Source organism: Platalea leucorodia, assembly GCF_965183815.1.
Source record: "Platalea leucorodia genome assembly, chromosome: Z".
In the NCBI taxonomy this organism is placed as follows: domain Eukaryota; kingdom Metazoa; phylum Chordata; class Aves; order Pelecaniformes; family Threskiornithidae; genus Platalea; species Platalea leucorodia.
This window is the reverse complement of record NC_138858.1, coordinates 11,897,233-11,918,137: the sequence shown is the minus strand read 5'-3', so window position 1 is coordinate 11,918,137 and position 20,905 is coordinate 11,897,233. Positions and strand designations below refer to the sequence as shown.

General features: G+C 45.7%; 1 protein-coding gene across 1 annotated transcript in view; it reads right to left on the bottom strand.

Annotated features, from left to right (window-relative positions):
- Window positions 1-4,977: 4,977 nt before the first annotated feature.
- The window catches only part of LOC309602424 (phospholipid-transporting ATPase ID-like), a 68,591-nt gene continuing 52,663 nt past the window's right edge, over window positions 4,978-20,905 (bottom strand). The window contains exons 19-27 of the mRNA XM_082335994.1: window positions 20,496-20,601; window positions 19,554-19,701; window positions 16,174-16,357; window positions 14,463-14,686; window positions 13,534-13,617; window positions 12,364-12,609; window positions 11,373-11,511; window positions 9,414-9,544; window positions 4,978-7,562 (exon numbers count right to left, since the gene is read on the bottom strand). Coding sequence (XP_082192120.1) covers window positions 7,341-7,562; window positions 9,414-9,544; window positions 11,373-11,511; window positions 12,364-12,609; window positions 13,534-13,617; window positions 14,463-14,686; window positions 16,174-16,357; window positions 19,554-19,701; window positions 20,496-20,601 — 1,484 coding nt within the window. The 3' untranslated portion in view covers window positions 4,978-7,340. The remainder of the gene's footprint in view (window positions 7,563-9,413; window positions 9,545-11,372; window positions 11,512-12,363; window positions 12,610-13,533; window positions 13,618-14,462; window positions 14,687-16,173; window positions 16,358-19,553; window positions 19,702-20,495; window positions 20,602-20,905) is intronic.

Sequence of the window (20,905 nt, the reverse complement as noted above, 5' to 3'; positions counted from 1 at the left end):
ACACCAAATTTGTGCTCACACAGCACCGTCTGAACCAGTGCCTTGCCTTGGAACTTGTGGAGGATTCTGGTGCAGTCTGAACCAGCCGTTGTGAAATCAGCCAACAAGAAGTTCTTCTTGTAAAGGACACAAATGAGTTGCCCAAGAGACACCACCACTGTAGTGCATAGTCTTCTGCAAAGCGGTGAACTATCAGAGAGGCTGAAAGCATCCTAAGGCAGTGTCCTTCAACAGCAGCCTGTACAGGTTGTGCCAGACAGATACTGGTGTCACCAGAACATTTGTAACAGCAGCCCAAGAGCTGCCCATGGGGAGACTGTTCAGAGAGGAGCGGTCCTGAGGAGGACATGGTTCGACTGGTACCCCCTGCTCCTGGCCCCTGGTGATGTGGTTAGCAAAAAGAGTGTCATTTTATGAGTCGAGCCACTTTGTGACCGAGCGGGTCACATATTCGTTCCCGTCTCCTCATTCTCAGGCCCTGAAGGTCCTGTGCACCAAGTAGACAAACGAAACAGATTTCTTCTTCCCCTCCCCTACCGGCCTCAAGGTTCCTGGGTGCCAGGAACCTGTTAAGAAAATAAAGCTTTAATTGTAACTATGGTTTAGTGCCGTCATCATTCTGCTAAGGATCCCTAAAAGAGCCCGTCTGCACCCTCACTGTTGGGTGACAGACACACTCCCATCCACCGCTCCACTGAGGACTCAATCCGAAGTGGTGAGTCCAGGACAAGGTTTAAGGGCTACAAAGATGCTCAACAAATACCCACCCCAGGCACAACAGATGTGAATTTTGGAAACCAATACTCCCAGTCCAGGCAAGCACACACAAGAATGGGAAGAGGAGGGGAAGAAACTGTGGGCTTCATATGAGCAGCAGATATCACAAGCAAAACCCCAACCAGGCTTCACATTCCAGAATCAGAGGAACAGAGGCCTATACCAACCAAACATCAGAAAACACCCTGCTATGTGTCCAGGGCTTTGGTGAAGAACTGGGAATTCAGTGTTAAGCAGAATGCAGGTTGCATAAGGCAAAGCAGAATTGGGGTAACCAGCCTCCCTGAGCATCTGGGAGGGATACGGCAAGCAAAAAAGCTCCTCCCAGCCAAGTTTACCCTGAAGCACTTGAAGTTGAGCTGGCAATCCAGCAGGATCTGATGCCTGGCCCAGCTTCAGCAGAGATTACCAAAGGAAAGAGCATCAGGCAGCTACAGGTACACACAATATCTTCATTTCATTTATTCCCAGAGCTCAAAGGTACCCTTGCCACACAGGGGCTTGGTCTGGGGAAGGGTGAAGGAGGCACTTCATCTATCCCTCATTTCTTTCATGCAAAATATTGCCTGCAATCCCAGCAGAAAGACAGAAAGGAGGTTTCAGTGAACCATAACTCCTATGTAATATCCTGGTCTGGGATATTACATTCTTCAGCTCACAGAAAAAGAGGAGAGATGTATTCCTGCACATTGCCCATTGCACACTGCCCAGTCAACAGCTCCACCAACCCATCCAAAAGGCCACACAACCAAGCCACTGCAGCAGAGCAAACTCGCGATGCCAGGCATCCTGCACAGGAAAAAGTGTCAGACAGCATCTGCTGCCACAGCAAAAACTGAACCAGAAGCAGAACTACAGGCAGAAGACTGGGAAACCATAAACCAGGCTTGCACCTTTTGAATATTGTATGTTCCCTTATCCACAGCCTGAAGGTTTCTGAGGGATGATTGCCAGGAGGTAAGGAAGCCTCTGAAGCAGCTGCTCTAGGTGTTGCTATCTGAGCCCAAAGGATGCAAACCCACTGCTGCCCGCGAAAGGTCACGAAACTGGAACCTGGCCCAGAAGCTTCCATGAAGCACATGAACTAGGAGACTTTCAGACTATAATTTTTCAACACAAGAGTACAAATTAGTTTGCTAAATACAGACCTGTACTCTACATGGAATGAATGGCCTGGGTGCCTGCAGGGCTGATAGAGGGTAGCATTCTACTCCAGATGACACAAAAGACTTCAGTTTAAAATTCAGGGCAGCTACTGACCCTCTGAGTCACCTCGGTCTGCATACTTCAGGCACCAGATGAACGAGAAGGTACTGATCCTCCCTGCCTCTCAGGGGAGGGAGAATTCAATAAAACTTAAAAGATCCCAGCATCTCTGCCATAAATCCCAAAGTTAAGGGAAGCAAGCGGGGTTATTCATTATGTACAACAGCCAGGCTTCTTTTATTAAGTGCCTAATGCGGATGTGGAAGCAGGATGCAGTCAGTAACAAAAACATTGGCCTTCCCTTGGGACACAACATTCAGATCAGACTGCTTTGTTTGTGGGGTGACGCATGGAGATAGCACCTATAGGTCTGCCCTAGCTTTGCATTCAGATCTAGGAATAACTGCTCTCGCAGTGCAAACAAGCAATTCAGCAGCACAGCCCTCACTGGGGCACAGACAGCTCCCCCCAAAGCCAGGCACGATGCTTCCAGAGAACACTACGAAAAGCCAGTGGTTGGAGCGTATGTTTTCCTAATTCAGAGGAAGCCTGGCCCAGCTCCGATTTCCCGCAGCATCTCTTGGTGACGGGGTGGGGGGGGGGTTTGGAAAAGGCCATATCCATTTATAGCTGAAGAGTCTGGCAGAGGGCTCAGCGCTGTGCGGAAAGGCAGGAGCTGACAGCTCAGTACAGCCAGCTCCACCCAGCAGCAGAGGCAGGCTGGGGAAAGAGACAGGGGGTATGAAAAGCACTTCCCTTCAAGCTGGGAGCAACGGGAGAGAGGTTGCTCCTCCGCAGTGCCAGGCAGAGAAAAACACTCTCTGCTTCTGAGTGAATTATAAAAAGTAGGGCAGCAGAAGACTAGCTTTGGAAAAACTGAAGTGCAGCTGAGCTGCAGCTACAGCCAGAAGTGCTCGCAGGTCAAGCCCAGGCTGCAGACCTCTCTGCCCTTCTTCTGAGCCCTGTATCACGTCCTCCCCTGGAGCAACCCAGTTCCCTATCGCTGTAACAGGGCTAGAGGTATCTCCTGGACAGGGAGTTGAGGCTGGGAACTCGCCTTTGCTAGGAGGAATGACAGCTCCCTCACCCCAGCATATTTACCTTGGCGAACACATTAAGTAGATGTAATAAAAAGCCCTTGCGAGCCCTCATGGAAAAAGCTTGCCCCCAAGGACAAAGCACCAGTTTAAAGCATCAACATGCACAGACTTATGCTATGATGACTTCAGCTCCTCCCCAAGTTATCAGGCATGAGACAGTGAGAGAGGAGAGGTATTTTTTTAGCTAACACAATTTAGCTAATGATTGTGCATATTCACAGTAAGTTAGGAAAAATAACTGCTAAAGCTGCATTAGGGATCACAGAGATGATGAGGCCACAAGAAAAGCAAATGCAGTCTAGACAAGGCAGTGAAATACCAGTGCTACTGTACAGGCACTGATGACAAGAGCAACATATAAAAAAAAATCTGGTCACCCGCATTTAAAAAATGATAAACTCAAATTAACAGGTGCAGAAAGGGCCTGGGGGAAACAGAAAACCTATCAAACAAGAAGAAACTTAAGAGCCGGGCTTGTTTAGCCTAGCCAAATGTAGGCAGAGAGCGGATAGGATTGCTCTCTATATATATCACAGGAGACAAAACTGCTGAAGCAAAAGGATAATTCTGGCACAACAACAAGAGAATAAATGCACTGTGAACACATTTAGGTTGAAAATCAGAGGGGGATAAAAAAAATCAACCATCAGAACAGCTTTCCAGCTGGAATGGCTGGTTTTAGGATGAAGTTTTATCAGTGGTCTGATGGTGTTATAGGATGCAGCACCTCTGCCCAGAGGTATCCAAGAGTTCCCTTACATTCCTGTTTTTGTTCCCAGCTGGTAATTAGCACAGGTCATTATCCAGGCAGCTCCTTTCTTACAACAGACCTTGCTGAGGATCACTCCAGTTGGAGAATGTAGGGCAAGCATGCGGCGCTGCTTTGCCCTCCCATTCCGTAAGAGCTGCTCACAAGTAATGACTTCCAGGCTACAGGTCAGTGGGAGAGATTTGTGTGGATGCACACCAATAAAGTGAGAGCCACGGGGCAGCCTAGCAGGAATGCAGGTGTTGCAGTTAGCCGTGTAAAACACCCTCGAGGTGCCTCTGCCCAAAAGCACCTGATGCCCCACACTATTAGTGGCAGAGGTTGCTCCGTGTCACCTTGTTGGATTCAGGGGAGAGAGGAGATGCTCTAAGCCCTCTTCTGCTACAGTATAAGAAAAGTAACCATACTGTCACTGGTTATCATCAAAACATTATCATTCCTGATCCTGCAACTGCTGCGTGGTGGTCTGGCGACTATTTAGGTGCTACAGCAGAACACAGTGTTCAAACCATGAATCTCTATGTTATGGAATAATGAGAAAAAAGGGCGGGGTAAAAAACCCCAAACCAAAACACATTTCAGGGATTAATTTTTGATATATCTATCAAATACAAGAGTTTCATAAAAGACTAAATTATCATCTTCAGACATTGCACAACCGATGACATGAGGTCTGACACACACCCCCCCCGGGACCGAGCAGAGCACCGCACACACAAGAAGTACCAACACCCCCAGGTAGCAGCCCCCCACCCCGCCCCGCAGGTCCAGCCACAGATGAGCCATCTAAGGATGTCTGACGTTTCCTCTGAGTTTCCTCTTAAAACATCCCTGATAGGATCCGAAGTTTAGGAATTTGATTGTTTCCCAAATCAGGATACCGCATGAAAAGCGCTAGCATCTCAGATCCGTCCTCCCACAGACCATCCTCCCACTTTAGGAGGTCCAGGAATCATGTACACATCTGGTTATAAACTCCTCTGATCAATTAGCAGACTGGGAAGGAATCAGTCATCCCAATATTCTCTTTATTTTAAAAAAAATGATTTTACAAAATCAGGAGTGATGTAGGACAGACATCACTTCCAGCTGATATGCTTCAAATGAAATATTTGTATCTGGCGCAAGTTCACCAACAGCTCTATTATCCCCTGCACGTCCTATGCAGCATTTGCAAATCCCCTTTAGCCAGAAGGTGAGCGCTTTGCACGTAAACCATATAAGAAGAGTGACGCAGTCTCAGAGTTGCCTTGCTCTGTCAGCAAGAGGTCTGCCTCTGCTGCTCTGCATATATTCTGCTGCATTACATTCTAGGAACAGCTTTGATAGGACTCTCGGTCCACAGTCTGGGTATCATGGGGATGTCTGCTTACCTGCATAAATTTGCCTTTTTTTCTCTAGCCTCATGCAGGCTGACTGTGAAAGACATAATCCTCATTAGAAAGCCATGATTGTGTCTGCAAAGCAAATGGTAAATCAGAGGGCGGTGACAAGCACTATCACAGCGCTTTCCTGTCAGGGTGCAGGCTCTCACTTTACTTAGGTGTCTCCTTCCAGGGGAGATCACTGGATTAGAATTTGCTCCTTCCCTAGCAGGCAGCTCCTGGCCGCTGAAGTCTGGATCTAGTCCCAGCTCTAGTTCTTCACTGGCTATGCTGAAATTTAATACCACAGTTTGCGACGAGCCTCCCAAAGCAGCAGGTGCAACAGGCTGCTTTTTTCTGTGCTGAGATAAATGCAGGGAGATGAAACCTTCTACTGGAGCTTAAACAATCTTACACAATAACTGCTGAAACTGGGACGACAAGCAGCAAGGTGTTACACGCAGACCGGATGAAATGGGGATGTGGCTGGCCTGTTGCCATCATACATTGCCTCCACCGATAGCTCAGATGCTCAGGCAGAGAGTTCCCAATAAATACCGGATGGTTACTATGCAAAAAAATCCAATCCAAAACAAGGAAGGAGTCTAAATTTGTATAAAGGAGCTGAAAAAAATATAACAGCCAATGCTGCTTAGTCCTCTGTACAAAAAAGCTCCATTTAGACAGCTCAGCAGTGCTGGCAGGACAGACTCTCATGCTGCCACGCTGGCCTTCCACCCAGTAACCCCACTGATTATGGAGCTGGTGTAACAAAACAGTGAGCAAATCCCAGTCCCTCAGGATCACCACGTCTTTGGCGGTGTCTGTGAATCTTAGGTCCCTCTGCTGGCAGCCAGACTTATAGGATTTTCAGCTCTCTGCAACTCAGGATTGACAGATGAGCTGTTCCCAAATGAAGTATTAGCCAGCACAGAGAAACTCTGCAGAGGCCCCCGAGCCCTCACTAAGTTCCTCCGAAACTTGACCACACTGCTCACCAGGGAGGGCGAGGGAGCCACCAGGTCATGCATCATCCCTCACACTGAGAGCAAAGGGTAGGACACCCTGCGCTCGCTGTGAAATAGCATCTCTGCCTCTGATACTGCTGGTGTGATTTCCATCAAGTTGGATCTGCATGTGCCTCAGTCTGTTGTGGTGGGAAAGACACCTGGTGCTGGCAGCTCAGATGAGCCCTAACCACAACAGGGGCTTCTCAGGGCCAGATTTTATGGTTTGATCCATATGGGAGCTTAAGCTTCTTTTGCCCTTTTATTTTAAGTCTAAATGAAATGGCTGGTGCCCAGCTACAAAACCTGAGGGCTCTGAGGACAATGATCTTTTAGAAGAGCAGATTTGCAGTGCAGATAAAACAGGGCAGGCTTATGAACTCCAAGTCGATGTCCCTTGACCAACTAAGGGTTTCTCTGAGCTTGCAGCACTTCCCCACAGCAGATGCAGGAAGAGGGTGGTGTTTGGGCACTGGCCATCTCTTGAGAAACTAGATTAACCGTTAGTTTGGAAGGAGGTTATTTCCAACTCATGCCTTCCAAAGTGTCTGTGTACAGTCAAAAGGCTACAAAATTACACATATTACAAAGATTGGGGTTGTGGGGCTTGTATGGCTGGACCTAAGGCACACGCGGGGGCAATACTGTCACCCCAGTAATACGGCCCAGAGTGGATTCATGACAGAAACAAAGGCACGTGAATGAGAAAGACATTGCCAATTCAGCCTTTTCCTCACCCTGGACTTCTCTTTGCTCTGAGGTATGTAGTTAAAGGGAGGAAAAAAAAAAGAAAATGGTGTTATGAACAATCTCGGGGAGCGGAGATGCCTCCCGCAGCATGTTCTCTCTTTTTCCAGGGAGGCCCTCTGGGATACCATACAACAGATCTAATTCACCCTGCCTGCATTCCCCGGCAGCAGCACACATCTTTGGAAGAGAAGCTGGAGTCAGAGGGTGCACATGGGTGAAAGGAAAGGCCCAAGTCCTTGATTTGGTAGCCCGGAGGGCAGGGCTCTGGGCGGCCACGGGCTCAGTGCTTTGCAGGGAGCACAGCCTCCTCTCCTGACAGCCCTTTACTTTGGTTTGCTTTGTTGTTTTTTTTGTCTTTTTTGTTTTTTTACAGTCCTTTGTGTTTATACTTGTCACTATTTGGTGAAAATGTTCCTGTAGTGGCAAAAGGTGATTTTGGCCGCATGTTTCTCCCAGACATAATGAGTGCTCCAAAGCCATGCTGATGGGAGAAGGCATAGCCAGAGCGGCGGGTGCTGGTCCGACGCAGGCGTCTCTTGGGTGAGGGCGGAGGTGGCCTCTTCTTGGCTTCTTTGATCTTGAGCAGGACCTGAAATCAGAAAATAAGATGGAAAAAGTGGGAACTGCATCATCACTCACAAGCACAGTAAAATAGGAGTAAAGAAAGGGAAACAGAAGCAGGGGTCTAAAGCCAAAAATGATTGACAAAACGGGGATGGCAGGAGGGGTTGCAGAGCAGGAACTGAACTGGCAGCACAGGGTGGCAGCCTGGTAAAAGGAAAAGGCAATCTTAATCTAAAAGGGGAGTGTCATCTCTAAGTCATGGGAGGGGATGATTTCAGTGTATTGTTCCTCACAGCTCTGCGATGCCTCGGTTGGGGTATTACTGCAGCTCTTTTAGGTGCTTCAGTCAAATAATCCAAAATGTGAAAGTCATCTCAACAATACTCAAAAGTCCAGAAAGCAAAAAAGGAAACATTTAAAAATTGCCTTACTTAATCTAGAAAACAGACTAATAAAGGGGATCTCCAACATGTAAAAGCTTTTTATGATGAGAATGGTAATTAATAGATTCTCATATTCCATAGCAGAAGGGAATGAAATAATGCACTTTATTTGCAGGTAACGGGCTCTCTGCTCCCATGAGGCCACTGAGATCATCTGCGGGCAAGCATCTTTTCAGAAAGGGACTGACAAAGGTAGGAGGCCAGTAGTGAGTGCCATCAGCTCGGCAGAATCCACAGCCACTGGACCCCTTTCCTTCCTGCTTGGGAGAGTGGCAGCTGTAGGTACTTGGCCTCTCTAAGTATCAGGTCTGTATTTAAGTTCCTCTTATACTGCCAGCTGGGGATCTCCGTACAGCAGGAAACCCAAACACTCCTCTCCTGTGACAATTCAACTCCCAGAGCAGGTAGAAAAGTAAAGTGATTTTGCACTAGAGAGAGATGCTCAACCCAAGCAGTGAGGATGGGATTCTGGACCACAGCTGTGCCGGACTTCTACTTAACTGAAGGGTAAACTCAGCCCATTTTTACACGCCTGAATGGCCTCTAACCGTGTCCTGAGGACCACCCGACCTAGAAGTCTTCTCTAGCACCCACCTACACCCTCTGCAAGGGCTGAGAATTCCCCTTCACTCATGCTCCAACATTCCTGGAGCACCTGGGGAGCTTCACAGACATCCCAAGGATGCTCAGGGCGGTGACTGAGGAGCACTGAGGTGCATGCCCTTGGGATGTGCTCAGAGACACTGGTGTCTCGCAGCTCAGTGCAGGAAGGGGAGAGAAGCACCAGGTGGCAGCAGCATGTAGCAGATGCTCTTATTTCAGAGCCAGCCCGGGTAGCTGTGTTCATGCTGACATTCGTGAGGGGTCCATTGGCTGTAGTGAACTGTGCGCTCTCTGCCCACTCCACCTCTCCCAGCCTCTCCTTGCCCTAGTGGCTTCGTCTTCATATTCCTGGGGATGGGAGGGTAGCTGGTTTCAGAGGAGGCGTATAACCATTGGCTAGAAACGAAGTAAATTCTGAAGTAAAAAAAAAAAAATCTCCAGCAAACACGTATGCCTGGGTGGAGGGTGAAGGGCTGCGGTCTGCCAGGCTAAAAACTCTACGGCAGCAGGGCAGGAGGAACATGCCACTCCTTTGCCACTGAGCCACAGCGCTTAAACCCTGCACCTAAAAATAGTGTGGCTTCCTCGCTCCAGTGCAAACTAATCCACATCTAAATGATCTCAGCCTTGGTCCCAGCTGCAGATGGTTTGACCTGTGCTAAAACCTGAATTCAGTCCCCCTTCTCAAGGGACTAGGGGACAGATGGATGGCAGCACTTGCACCTACAGGGACATACACTCTGAGCAATGCCAAGCTCATGCAGTATGACTCCACGGTAAGTTTAGGTGGTAGTCAGCAGGATTTCTGGCTTAATAAGGTAGCTCCTTACTTTATCACTGGGAGTTGGCTTTAACTGAGCCTTCAGGAATCGAAACCCAACTACAGGCAGCACACAGAGGGTGATGCTGAGGAAGATTGCTAGCCACACATTTGGTTGGCTGAGGGTGTTTCGAGCCGTACCTGAAAAACAAAAGCATGATTAAAACCATAACAGCAGCACTTCTCACCATCATTCACCTGAACCTTTCACTCTCTGTGATTCCAAAGCACTTGGCAAACAGACCAAAATACAAAGCAGACACCATCTCCAACAGTGAAATCAATTGGCTGTAGAGAGGACAGCAATACCAATATCACTGAGACAAGCAAAGAAAATTGCAATGTCCGACACAACTGAAGCAGCAACTCAGGGAGACAAGGTGAATGCCTCCTATCTTTACAAAGAGTTGTATCACTGCGAAGGATTGATATAAATGTTCAGGAGACCTTCTTCAGCAGCAGTCCAGCCCTCTCACCTTTTGCCAGCACTCTAGTGCAAAAGGAGGAATACTATTTTCTTACTTTCCAGCACCATTTCCTGAATCTTCCCAGCAGATGATAGGATCACAGCCCTTTCCGAGAGGAGCAAGTGTTGCTCTGGGTGTCTGCATGGACAGTGTAGCCTAATGGGTGTATTGGCAGAGCAACTGCCATGTGCTGGCATGACACTGCCACCTTCTTTGAAACCAAAGTGCTCACTTCTGGCTTCTCCAAAACTGAAGGAATGTAAGATAGAACAAACAGTCTGCAAAACCCTCATTACAGGGTTTAACGATGCTGTTGTTGGCGGTAAAGTTGCTGAATGTTTTCTTTTCAGTTGGCCAAATTCTGCTGTAATACAACTCCACTGAAATTAAAGTAAACAAGTTGTCTGAGTTCAGACTAGAAACACTTTCCTTACAAATGGCTTCAGACTGAGACCTTATTAGGCAGCCCCCAGCATTATGGGTAATTTGACCTACGTAGTACCAACAGAGCAGCAGATAGCAATATCCCTGGCAAATGAGTTACCACCTGTCATTGGAAACTGAACAGACACTCTGTCTTCTTTCACTCAGCATTTTTGATACTAAAAGCCATCTTACAGTGGATGTGACCATCTGTTTGCAAAATGCGTTGCAACAACTGACCTGCATCTCAGATATTTGTAAAATGGCCAAGCACCTTGGTACTGCAGTGAAGGTGGGCAGAACAAGTCTTGGCTTAACAATTAATCCAGAAATAAAGGCACTGATTAATACACCAATCTGATACTTGGAAAAAAAAGCCTTGGGATTTCAGAAGTAGAGTCGCATAACAATGCTGTATCAATATTGGTTATGGATGCACAGAGCTATTAAAAACATCTGAATTACTTTGCTAAGGTTTCACCTTTCTCCTGGTCAAAGTCTCAGGAGATGGACTCGTTTTTATGTTATCCTTCACTTTTTACATGCGTTCAGAAATCTGTTATGTAGAGTAACTCCAAAGACCTGGTCATCACTGGAATTTTTTTTGTTGCAAATTTGCCATTTAACCTGGCTGAAGGCTCACCATAATCACATGGCATTTGTCTCATTTCTAACTGGATGTTGTACGTCTATGCTTTCCTATACCAACATGTTACCTTATTTACAAAAGAACATGCATCCTTCTGCAAATAAAATGCTCCTATATATCTGTAAGAATTGGACACCTGGAAACAGAATATAAAAGAGCAGCAGAAGGCATTCCAGCCAGCTCAGTAGGTTTATTGCTGAATATGGCTGCATGTGAATGTGTATTCTTATGCAAGGAAGTGAATATGGCACATGTTCACATGGATGGATGGGATTCACAATAAGCATTCCCAGCAGCCCTCAGAAATACCACGGCATTTCTTGTAGAAAAGGCAATCAATGTATTCTGTTACGTACTAGAAATACTCGACAGATTTAAGCCCCGCAGTATGCCCATTTTGAGGGCAATCCAGATTTGTCCCAGGGCTTACCAACAAAGGGAAAGGAGGCTGTGAAGATCAGGTACATGCCATCACTATACATGGTGAAGGTGATAGCAAAGTAAACAGAAAGGCTGCCCCAGATGAAGAACTGGTTCACAACTGTCCAGTAAGAGGTGTCCAAGCCAATCTGAAAGAACAGAGCAATACAGCTATTGTCAGTGCCTTATTTATTTAGTGGATCTGTGCTGAACACAGCTTGTCCTCTGCTTTGTATGCCTGCCCCCGAGACTGTTATTCATTCAGATCTCAAGAAATACCAAGCCACTGATCACAGGATGCTGTGAGACCATTCAAGACAAGCATTTGCCCTCTTTTTGCCCTCTTCTCCAGCATTCACCAGTGGCCAGTACTGGAGACAGGATATGAAGTTCAAATGAGCCACGCTTACGTCCCCACCCCCAAACTGTGATCTAGCATTGAAAATTAGGAGAAGGAGCCTACAAGACCTCAGGCAGCAGAAACCGTTATCTAGGGAGGTGTGATTGATTGGTTTTCTTTTAAGAAATTTCTCTCCTCCTGATAGTGCCATCTGAATTTTGTACTACCCAAGTCTTCGCTATTTCTTCCAGCAAGTGGAGGCCTGGCATCTGCATCATGCATGGAGCCAGGCTACAGGCACAGCCCTGTAATGGAGACCCTATAAATAACTGCCTGGTAGAAGGCAGACAGTCCTGTGCTTCAAACCCTTCCCATAAAACTGAAATGAGTCCTTCTCTGTTCCCAGCCTTAACTGATTTGTCTGCTATGACTGCAAACTTCCCAAGGCTCTGCTTTCCGGTCACCCTGATCTTTCATAACATACAAATCTGTTGTTCTGATGAACTGAGGAGAGTAATCTGGTGTCAAGAGTCTTTTTGTTTTTGCAAGAATGCAAGATGCAGCAGCAAATACAATGCTATCAACATCCCAAGTGGCCCTGTGGATGCTGTCTTCATAAAAGAACAACTAATTCCTAAGAATATTACCTGAGATGCCTTACCTGTACAGACACCACAATCAGTAAGCAGGTCTGGGCCATCAGTGCAAAGGACTGGTAGTCAGCAATGGCTTTCCCGTCACTTCTCATCGTATTGTACATGGCCCCATAGGGGATGAAGAAGAGAATGAGGGAACTGTAGATCCCTTGCAACATGCACTTGACAAAGACCATTTTGTTAAAATAGAGGTTTTGCTGGCCGGGCACATATAGCTGAGGAAACAGCATGCTCCAACGATCATCCACATCCTGAAAGTAGACAGGAGATGGTCAGATTTGCTGGCCACAGCCACAGACCCAGCTGACCACACAAGACCACTTAGGGTTGCCATGTCCCTGTGACATGCATTTCCTGAGGAAAGGCTTAGCACACACTTCACTCAGTTGGGCTGACGAGCATGGCACATGCTAAGGTCACCTAGACACATTTTGCATGTTGAATTTTACCTTTCTTGTGCAGAGAAAGCTGACAAGTGCTGCAAAAAAAATGGAGATACATTTCATCTTAAGCAGACTGCATGGTCTGCTCTTCTGAGAGTGGCCTGGGCGCTCAGGGACAGAAAATACCTCCCCTGGGTCCACACACAGGCAAGGTTGTCTGACCTGGATCCCTTAAGTGTCCAGAACTGAACACTGTGAACCATTGTGGAGCAGCAAGTTCCTATTATTTAACTTTTAAAAGGCATATAGGAGGAGCTTTATTGCTCCTATGTCTTGCTGAACAGTAATCTCATATGAGGTAGAAATGTGTATGTGAAATTACTGCAGGAAGGCTTCCACTAGAAAGGCTGAACCTGGAAAACCTGGCTTCAGAGTTCTAGTTCATTCATGGTTCTGTCTGGTTAAAAAGTCACTTGTCAGGCTTCAGGAACAGAGCTAATAAGACGTGACCACCTCAGGGGTATGTTGCAATGGCAGCTTTTACTGTAGTCAACAGGCTAACCCAAAAGTCTCACAACACACTGAAACCCACAGGCCAAATCAGGATAATATGCCATCTCCTCCCTGGAGCATCCTTTTTTTGTGCTCTCGGTTCTCACTGGCAGGAAACTCTTTTAGGGGCTACCACAATAGCTAGCCAAAAAGACATCTGCTTTTGCTTCATGGAACCAGCTCAAAGCAGCTGGAGATAAAACCCCTATAAAAAAATCCAGGAGGTGATAAAAACAGTACCTGATCGAAGAGGCTCATTCCTAGCACCGGGAGGGAGGTATATACCAAATTGTAAAGCGTAATGAACCACTCATCATAGACGGTCTAAAGAAAAAAACAGAGCGTGGAGTTAGCAAAAGGCTGCCTTTCCCACCTCCTCAGAAGTATACACAAATGCTGGCACATCTTGGATTGAGATGCTACTGAGACCAAAAGTATAAGGTGACTCAGGCTCAGCAGCCCTAAACGACTTGTACCATAAGCTGTGGGAATACATGGGGCAAGGATCACGTTATGCTAGCCCTGTTTGCTCAGCATCCACAGCCGTCCTCAGCCAGAGCAGAAGACCCCCCGACCAGCACAGTGGAGCTGCTGCTGCTGGGTGGGAGCAGTGCTCTGCAGCATGCAGGCAGCGGGCAGGGGTGGATGGCAACCGCCCTGCCTGCACCCTCAGCCCTGGGGCTAACGTTTGCATGCTGTCTGCACTTCCCAGGATCTGGGTTGGAGATTGGTTTGTCTACTAACGCCAGCTTTTTTGCTGCAGGAGATTTGCTCCTCTTGCAAGCTGCTGAAGCACACAGGCATTCTGGGGTTAAACTGATTGCTTCAAATGTGCTAATAGGGCAAGCATACCTGCTCCAAACTGGTCAGACCTCTGCATAATCTATATCCTTGTTTGATGGCTGTAGGCAATTTGAACACTTTTGAAAATCCCATGAGGTACCTATGTGCTTCATAATGCACCTAAATGTCTTCAGGCATCTGTCCTCTACCAGCAGCACAATAAGGCAGCAATATCTGCTTTATACTCATACAGCTGAAGAAGACAGACCTGTGTGCCATTCAGTGAGGTGGGGGGAACGGCTTAGTTCATTTCCTTTTAAAATGTTTCCAGATACTTTACTTGGAAATGCTAGACATCAGCATGAGAAAACAGAAACTGGACCTACCTGTGCTGAGAAGCCACAGAAGAAGCCATACCAGAAATGCAGTAACGTGAAGGCAAAATTCTTATAGAAGAAGTATTTGAGGAACTTGCACATGCGGATGTAGGACCACCGGCCGTGGACCAAGAGCAGGCGCTGCAGGTAACGGAACTGTGCAAAGGAGAAGTCACTGGACAAGACCGCCTGCATCCCCTCCTGGCCACTGATACCAACCCCAATGTGGGCAGCTGCAAAAAGAAGGTTATTGATCATGCCATTACACTGAGAGTTTTTGATTACCCCATTTTTTAAATGAGTTCCCTGCACTGGGACACTGTGTTAATTCCCTCCCAGCCTTCATAAAAAGTCATATGTAAAATTATTTAAAAAAAAAAAATTCGGGGCAGTAATTCTTTCAGCAGCATTATGATTTTGGCTGTGGTGATACATTTCCAGTAACTGGGCTTGTATTATTTGAATGAAATTACACCCTCAGTAACAATTCATATTTTCTTTCTGAATGTTTTCCAACAGCATAAATGCTGTTGTTCATAACAGCTGCTGTTATGAAAAAATAACTTTCATTTATATTGACATGTGACTTGTATTTACATGCATGCATGTCCTTCCAGCAGCCTTAAAATATCGCTCCAGACAAGCAAAATCTTCAAAACCCTTATAGATTTCTCAGACACAGTGCTGTAAGGCAGACTGTAGCCTTTTTACATTTCCTAGGCTTTATTAGTTCAATCAAATAATTAGATAGAAAAGTCACGTCTTTTTTAATAGTAACTTGGGTTTATTAAACATGGACATAAGTTTAATGTGACAGCTAATTATACAGCTTTAACTAATGAGAACAATCTTGATGGCTGGAGGTTGGTTAGATTCAGAGGTTTGCAAGGAACAGTGAATTGATAAAATCCCAAAGTCCCAACCCTCTCGTGGGGGGATTGGGATAGTTTCTAATTAGCATGTGCACTTTAACTTTTCTTACCCTTTCTTTACTGACTGCCTGACTTATCTCCCTTGAAGCTCCCTCCTTAGCCTTTTCTTTCTTAATTAAAAGGCTCCAGTTAATCAATTCTTGCAAATTAACACAAGGAAGATTAGCAATAGGCCCTTCTGAATAATCTTAATTTAATTATACCTAGTTAGGGGATTTTTTTCATAAATTCACTGAGGTAATGCAGCATCAAATGATGCTCAAGGATGAAGAAGCCTAGAAGCCCATGATTGATGATCTCAAGGGAGATAATTGGCAAATGGCCCTACCACGTGGAAATGCTAAAAAAGTCATGTAACGTGATACAGACTGTTTACAGCCATGAAGATTTTCTTTCTGCATTGCAGACAGGCCCTCTCTGAAACAAACTTGTTTTGTTCTTTGTATTGCCCTTGTGATGGTGGCCATGTAGCCACACAGGTAGACATGGCACAGCCCCAGTGGGCTTTTGTCTGTTCTAAGGTAGAAACAGAGAAATAGGCAATAAGTGCAATCTTAGCTTCCTGCAATCCTGGTGGGCCCTCCTGTGTGTCCTGGAAGGCAGGAGACACGAGTAGCCTATTGTGGCAGTAGAAACCTGCCAAAACTTGGGACAGAGCCACTTGGTGCCACAAAGAGGGTGGTGCAGAAGGCACTCAGATATGTGTTCCTGCTGCTAGGCCACCTCAGATAGCAAATACATCAGCAAGTCAGTTTGCTAGAGCATGCTGGCTGTTGGCCATCACTCACTTTTGATCATGCTGACATCGTTGGCGCCGTCTCCTATTGCCAGGGTGACAGCCTTCTTGTACTTCTTCACCAGCTCCACCACCTGGGCCTTCTGCAGCGGAGTCACCCGGCAGCAGATCACCACTTTGCACATGCAGGCAGTTCTCACCAGCTCCAGCTCCAAATTCCCTTCCAATGCGTAAGCCTGAGAAGAAGGAGCAAAGGGGGTGTTCAGGTCTAGACTAGCAGCAAGTCACAGCATGACAAAGAGGATGCAGCGGGAAGGAAATGAGAGCTGAGCTAGTTCTACCATTTGGCAAAAGGAAGGTATAAGGTACCCCAAGTGAATCCGCCCATTCAGTTGCAGGGAGCATCCATGCCGCACAACATCATGCCACGCAGCATACACCTATGAGCTTGCACCTTGGATGCACCACAGCTGGATATGCACAACAGCTGCTCTGGCTGATGTAACCTGACAGTGCAGTGGAAGTGTCAGAACAACAGGAGCACTAAATTAACGAAGCTGCTGCTGGGCCTGAGACAACCTTGCATATCTCCATGCGAGAGAGAGTCTCTGCTCATCTCTCTTGGTTTATTTTTTAAGCTCTGGGAGATCTGTGGTATAAAGAGAAGAGATTTCAGTTTGTGAGTACTTAATTAAAAAAAAAAAACATGGAAAAAGCTGAGCTCAGGTGGGCGCGACAAAGCAAAACATCAAGCCAGGGAGAAGGCAACTTTGCTCTGAGTGCTGACCTTTTATATCAGTCAGCCGTGTTATTTCTGTTCAGGAAGCACAGAGATAATTGGATGTCTGGTCACCCCTCCAGCTCTGCGCGAGGAGGAGGGAGCAGTGTTAGCTTTTCATATTCCTTTCACATCATGCTTTTTGGGTCTGTTCTCTGGTGTCTCTTCTCAGTAGACATGCATGGAAGGAATCTACAGGGCGCTCTCCTCCTCAGAGCCATTACGGCAGGCCCACTGCCCTTCCTGCAGACAATCTTTAGGCCAGATATCCTTTCTTCTTGAAACAGAGAGCTGTGAGTCACCAGTCCCCCGCTTCCCTCCCATCAGCAGCAGGCAGGCTTGCTCAACAAGAGAGACCTTTTCATGGTTTAGCTTTAGTACTGGCCGGTCAATGCAGTTAGAGATGGTTTTTGCCACAACATCCTCGCTGCACAGCACTAGCAAAATGTTATCACATAGTATATTAATGGTACTGCGCACAAATCAACCAGTATGATGATGGCATTACAGACGCTGATGTGCTTCTGTTCACTTGCTTTCTTTAAAGACCACGTGCACATAGCCCCAGTGCTGCCATCCCACCCATCGGCACATAGGGATACGGCACTGAAAAGATGCTGTGTTTGAGTGGGATGGTAACAGCACTATGACAGTTGTTCAAGCTCTAGGTTCATAAATAAATAACACATAGTTTTGTCCACACTGTCCTTGTGGTCCACACCCAGGAGAAAGCCATGGCCTTGGTGAGACTGTCTGTGTCCACTCTGCTGCAGGCTATGTGGGCTGGCTGCTCCCACATAGCCCAGATTTGAATTTCCTTATGTGGGACATATCTCCTTGCCAGGGTGTGGGTGAGTGTGTGGTTTTCCAGGAATAAAAAGAAAGCTTTGTCACTACTGCCAGTGGTGCTTTTATAGCAGAGCACTCAGGGTCTGTGCTGCAGGCTGAAGGGATGCAGTAGCGACAGGCAGAGGTTTGCGGCCGGGTGGGATGTCAGAGGATTCGCCCATGCAGATGCACCAAACTGGATAAAGCTCTTGCCTGCTTTGCAGTGGGAATCTAAAGTGGATTAAGGCCCTGGAGTTAAAGAGGCAGTGAGTGTAAAAGGGGGAGAGAGGGTACTTGACAACATAGACACTGCCTGAAAGTGTCCCCTGTAGTCCAGGGTCTGTATACATGGCACACAAGTCAAGAATGGAGAAAGATGAGATTTTTTTAATAGTAATTTGCCAGGCTGGTATAGAGCTGGGAGTTAAATTTGCTGGACTGCCATCAAGAGAGGTAGCAACCACAGGGAACAGAAGCATCTTGTCTCTGAAAGGCAGCACCTCCCAGCTATTTCCACGTCTACCTATTTGCTTCCCCTGAATTTTGGAAAAGCAAAATGCAATAGACAAATAAACCTGACCTAGACTAAGCCTTCCTTCCAGACAGGTTGAAATGTAGCTAAATTGTTTTTTTCTCTAACCTGTTCTAAAATATTTCCAAGGATGGAAAATCTATTCCAGTGATTCACTATTCTCGCCAGGAAGACGTTTCACCTAAAATTCTCTTATCTCAAATTATCTCTTATACTTTGTTTACCTGTTATTATTTGCAGAGTATTACCAAGACAGATCAGTATTCTCCAGGCTCAGAAATCCTAGCTCTCTCAGTTTTCCCCTGTGCTTTCCAGATCATCCATGACTATTCTTACAGTTTTCTTTGTATTCTCTCTAGTTGGTCTACATTTTCTCAAAAAAAATGGCCCAAATAAGTTGAATTATTTCAGCTAAGACTTTACCAATGCCAAATGAAGCAGGAGGCTTTCTTTACAGGTCTTATAGATGATGCTCTTACATACATACCTCTGATTTTTTTATGTGAGTAGTTGATTATGTGAAAGTGCAGAACAAGTAATTTGTTCTTACTGAATGAATTCTTCATTTTGCCAAAGTATTTCTCCAATTTGTTAAAAATGTTTTCAAATCTAATCTTGTACTCCATCATGCCTGCAGTTTCCCCAGCCTGGTGTTATCTGCTCTCTTTAAGCAGTTAATGCACACACTGAATATCAAATAGATGTGGGATAGCCTCCTGCAGGTGCCACTTAACTGTTGTTTTAGATAAACAGTGAGCCATTAAGAGCCATACTTTTCAAGCAGTCTTGCATCTGTCACTTAACAATTTCATCTAGACAGTATTACTTCAGTTTCCTTGGAAGAACATCATGGGAGAGAGCATCAAACAATTTACTAGTTAAGTTATAAGATATATATCCTATCTGTTAAAGATATCTGTTATCGGATATATTTAGTAGAATATGTTCTTGGCATACCTGAAACCCATGTCTGATGTTATCTTACCTTCTTGCTGCATCCATAAACTGCCTGATTATTTTTCTAGTATCTTTCTGGAAATGAAAATTGATCCAGCTACTCTACTCCTCTTGTTTGCCTAACATCAGGGCCAACTCTTCCCTGTTCCAGTCTTGCGAAACCTTGCCCATCACCTTTGCTGTCTCAGATAACCACTGAACCTAATCTTCAGTTAGGAAAAAAAAATCCAGTCCTCTACAGCTAAATTTTTAAAGCATTTTCAGACTTCCAGTATGTCTCTATCACATTAATTTCTTCAGAGAATTCAGCCCTAACATGACTCTGAACCTTCCTTACCAGGCTGTGGCCAGTGATAACCAGACCGTACACCCCATTTGCTTGCTCATCAGGTATAATTTTTGGTTTTTTGGAAGATTTTTCAAACTGAATGTTGATTTCATCACTGTCCAGAAAGGAGTCTGGCTTCATCTTTTTCCTTGCATTCCTAAAAAAAATCCAGAATAATAATGAAAAGCTTGTAAAGATATATATGTGTTATTAAATCAACTTTATGAAAATAAAAAATCGATGCTTCCCTTTGATAGTTTAGTTTAATTTTCCCTGTATCCCTACAAACATGCATAGTTTAGCTGCTGCTGCTTGTGCAGATCATCCACATGCTTCTGAAACTCTAACAAGTGTGTGCTAAACTTGTGCTGATTTAAGGTCAAACAAATCATCTGAGTGTCATGAAGGACAGTATCCCAAAGGGCATCCTAATTTTCTGTGCATATTGCCTGGCAACCACCTATTTCAAAAGAAAAGGACTGAAAAACTTTCCCATTTTCCACATATACCTAAAAACTTGTGTCTACTGAGGAGGCTAGGGAGGAAGGTGGATTTCCAGATAATGCTAGAAAAGGACCATATCCAGACAAAGGACCACAATGTGGATGAATGGCAATAGCAGCAGAGTAACAGCGTAGCTCAAGCTGGAGCCAAAGGCTTCGTGGCTCCAGATCACTTGTCGAATGTCAGCTGATACTGCCTGCCTGACTCCGCTTTATTATACATTTATATAGATTTGACCTCTTGGATCAAGAAGCTTCAGCGTTTATCCTCAGAGGAAATTTCTACATTGTGTTTAGCTGCTGGATCTTCCAGGGAGCCAGCTAGCCCTTATCTAAGGTCCCTGAATGAACTGCACCAAGTAAAGCCCACAGGAAAAAAAGGTGGAATAATACAAAATACAAATAGTGTCAGCGCACAGCAAAGAAACTGTATATTTCAGCCATTTACCTCAGCTCATTAAGGACATCATCAGATGTGCTGCCTTCAATAATGAAAACATCTTCCATGTCATCATTCAGCAAGTTGCAGGAGTAACCAATATTCATTGCCGTCTCTGGGAAGGATAAACCAGGAAGATGTCCCATCTTAGCCTCAGACTCACCCACCGTCTCTGTGGCCTTTTTACACACATGACAAAAGCTCTCTTTCTCACTCAAAAGAGCTCTGAGCCTTTCAGAGTCAATAGTTTAAGAGAGCCAGGAGAGTCACCTTGATGGACGTAGCAGCAAATCTCCCCTAATTGGGCTTCACAAGGCCACAGAAAAAAAATAATTCTACCAAAATAAAAAAAGCTTAAAACATCCTTCAGCCAACATACTTAGACAACAAAAATAATTTCATGTTGATTACAAAAAATT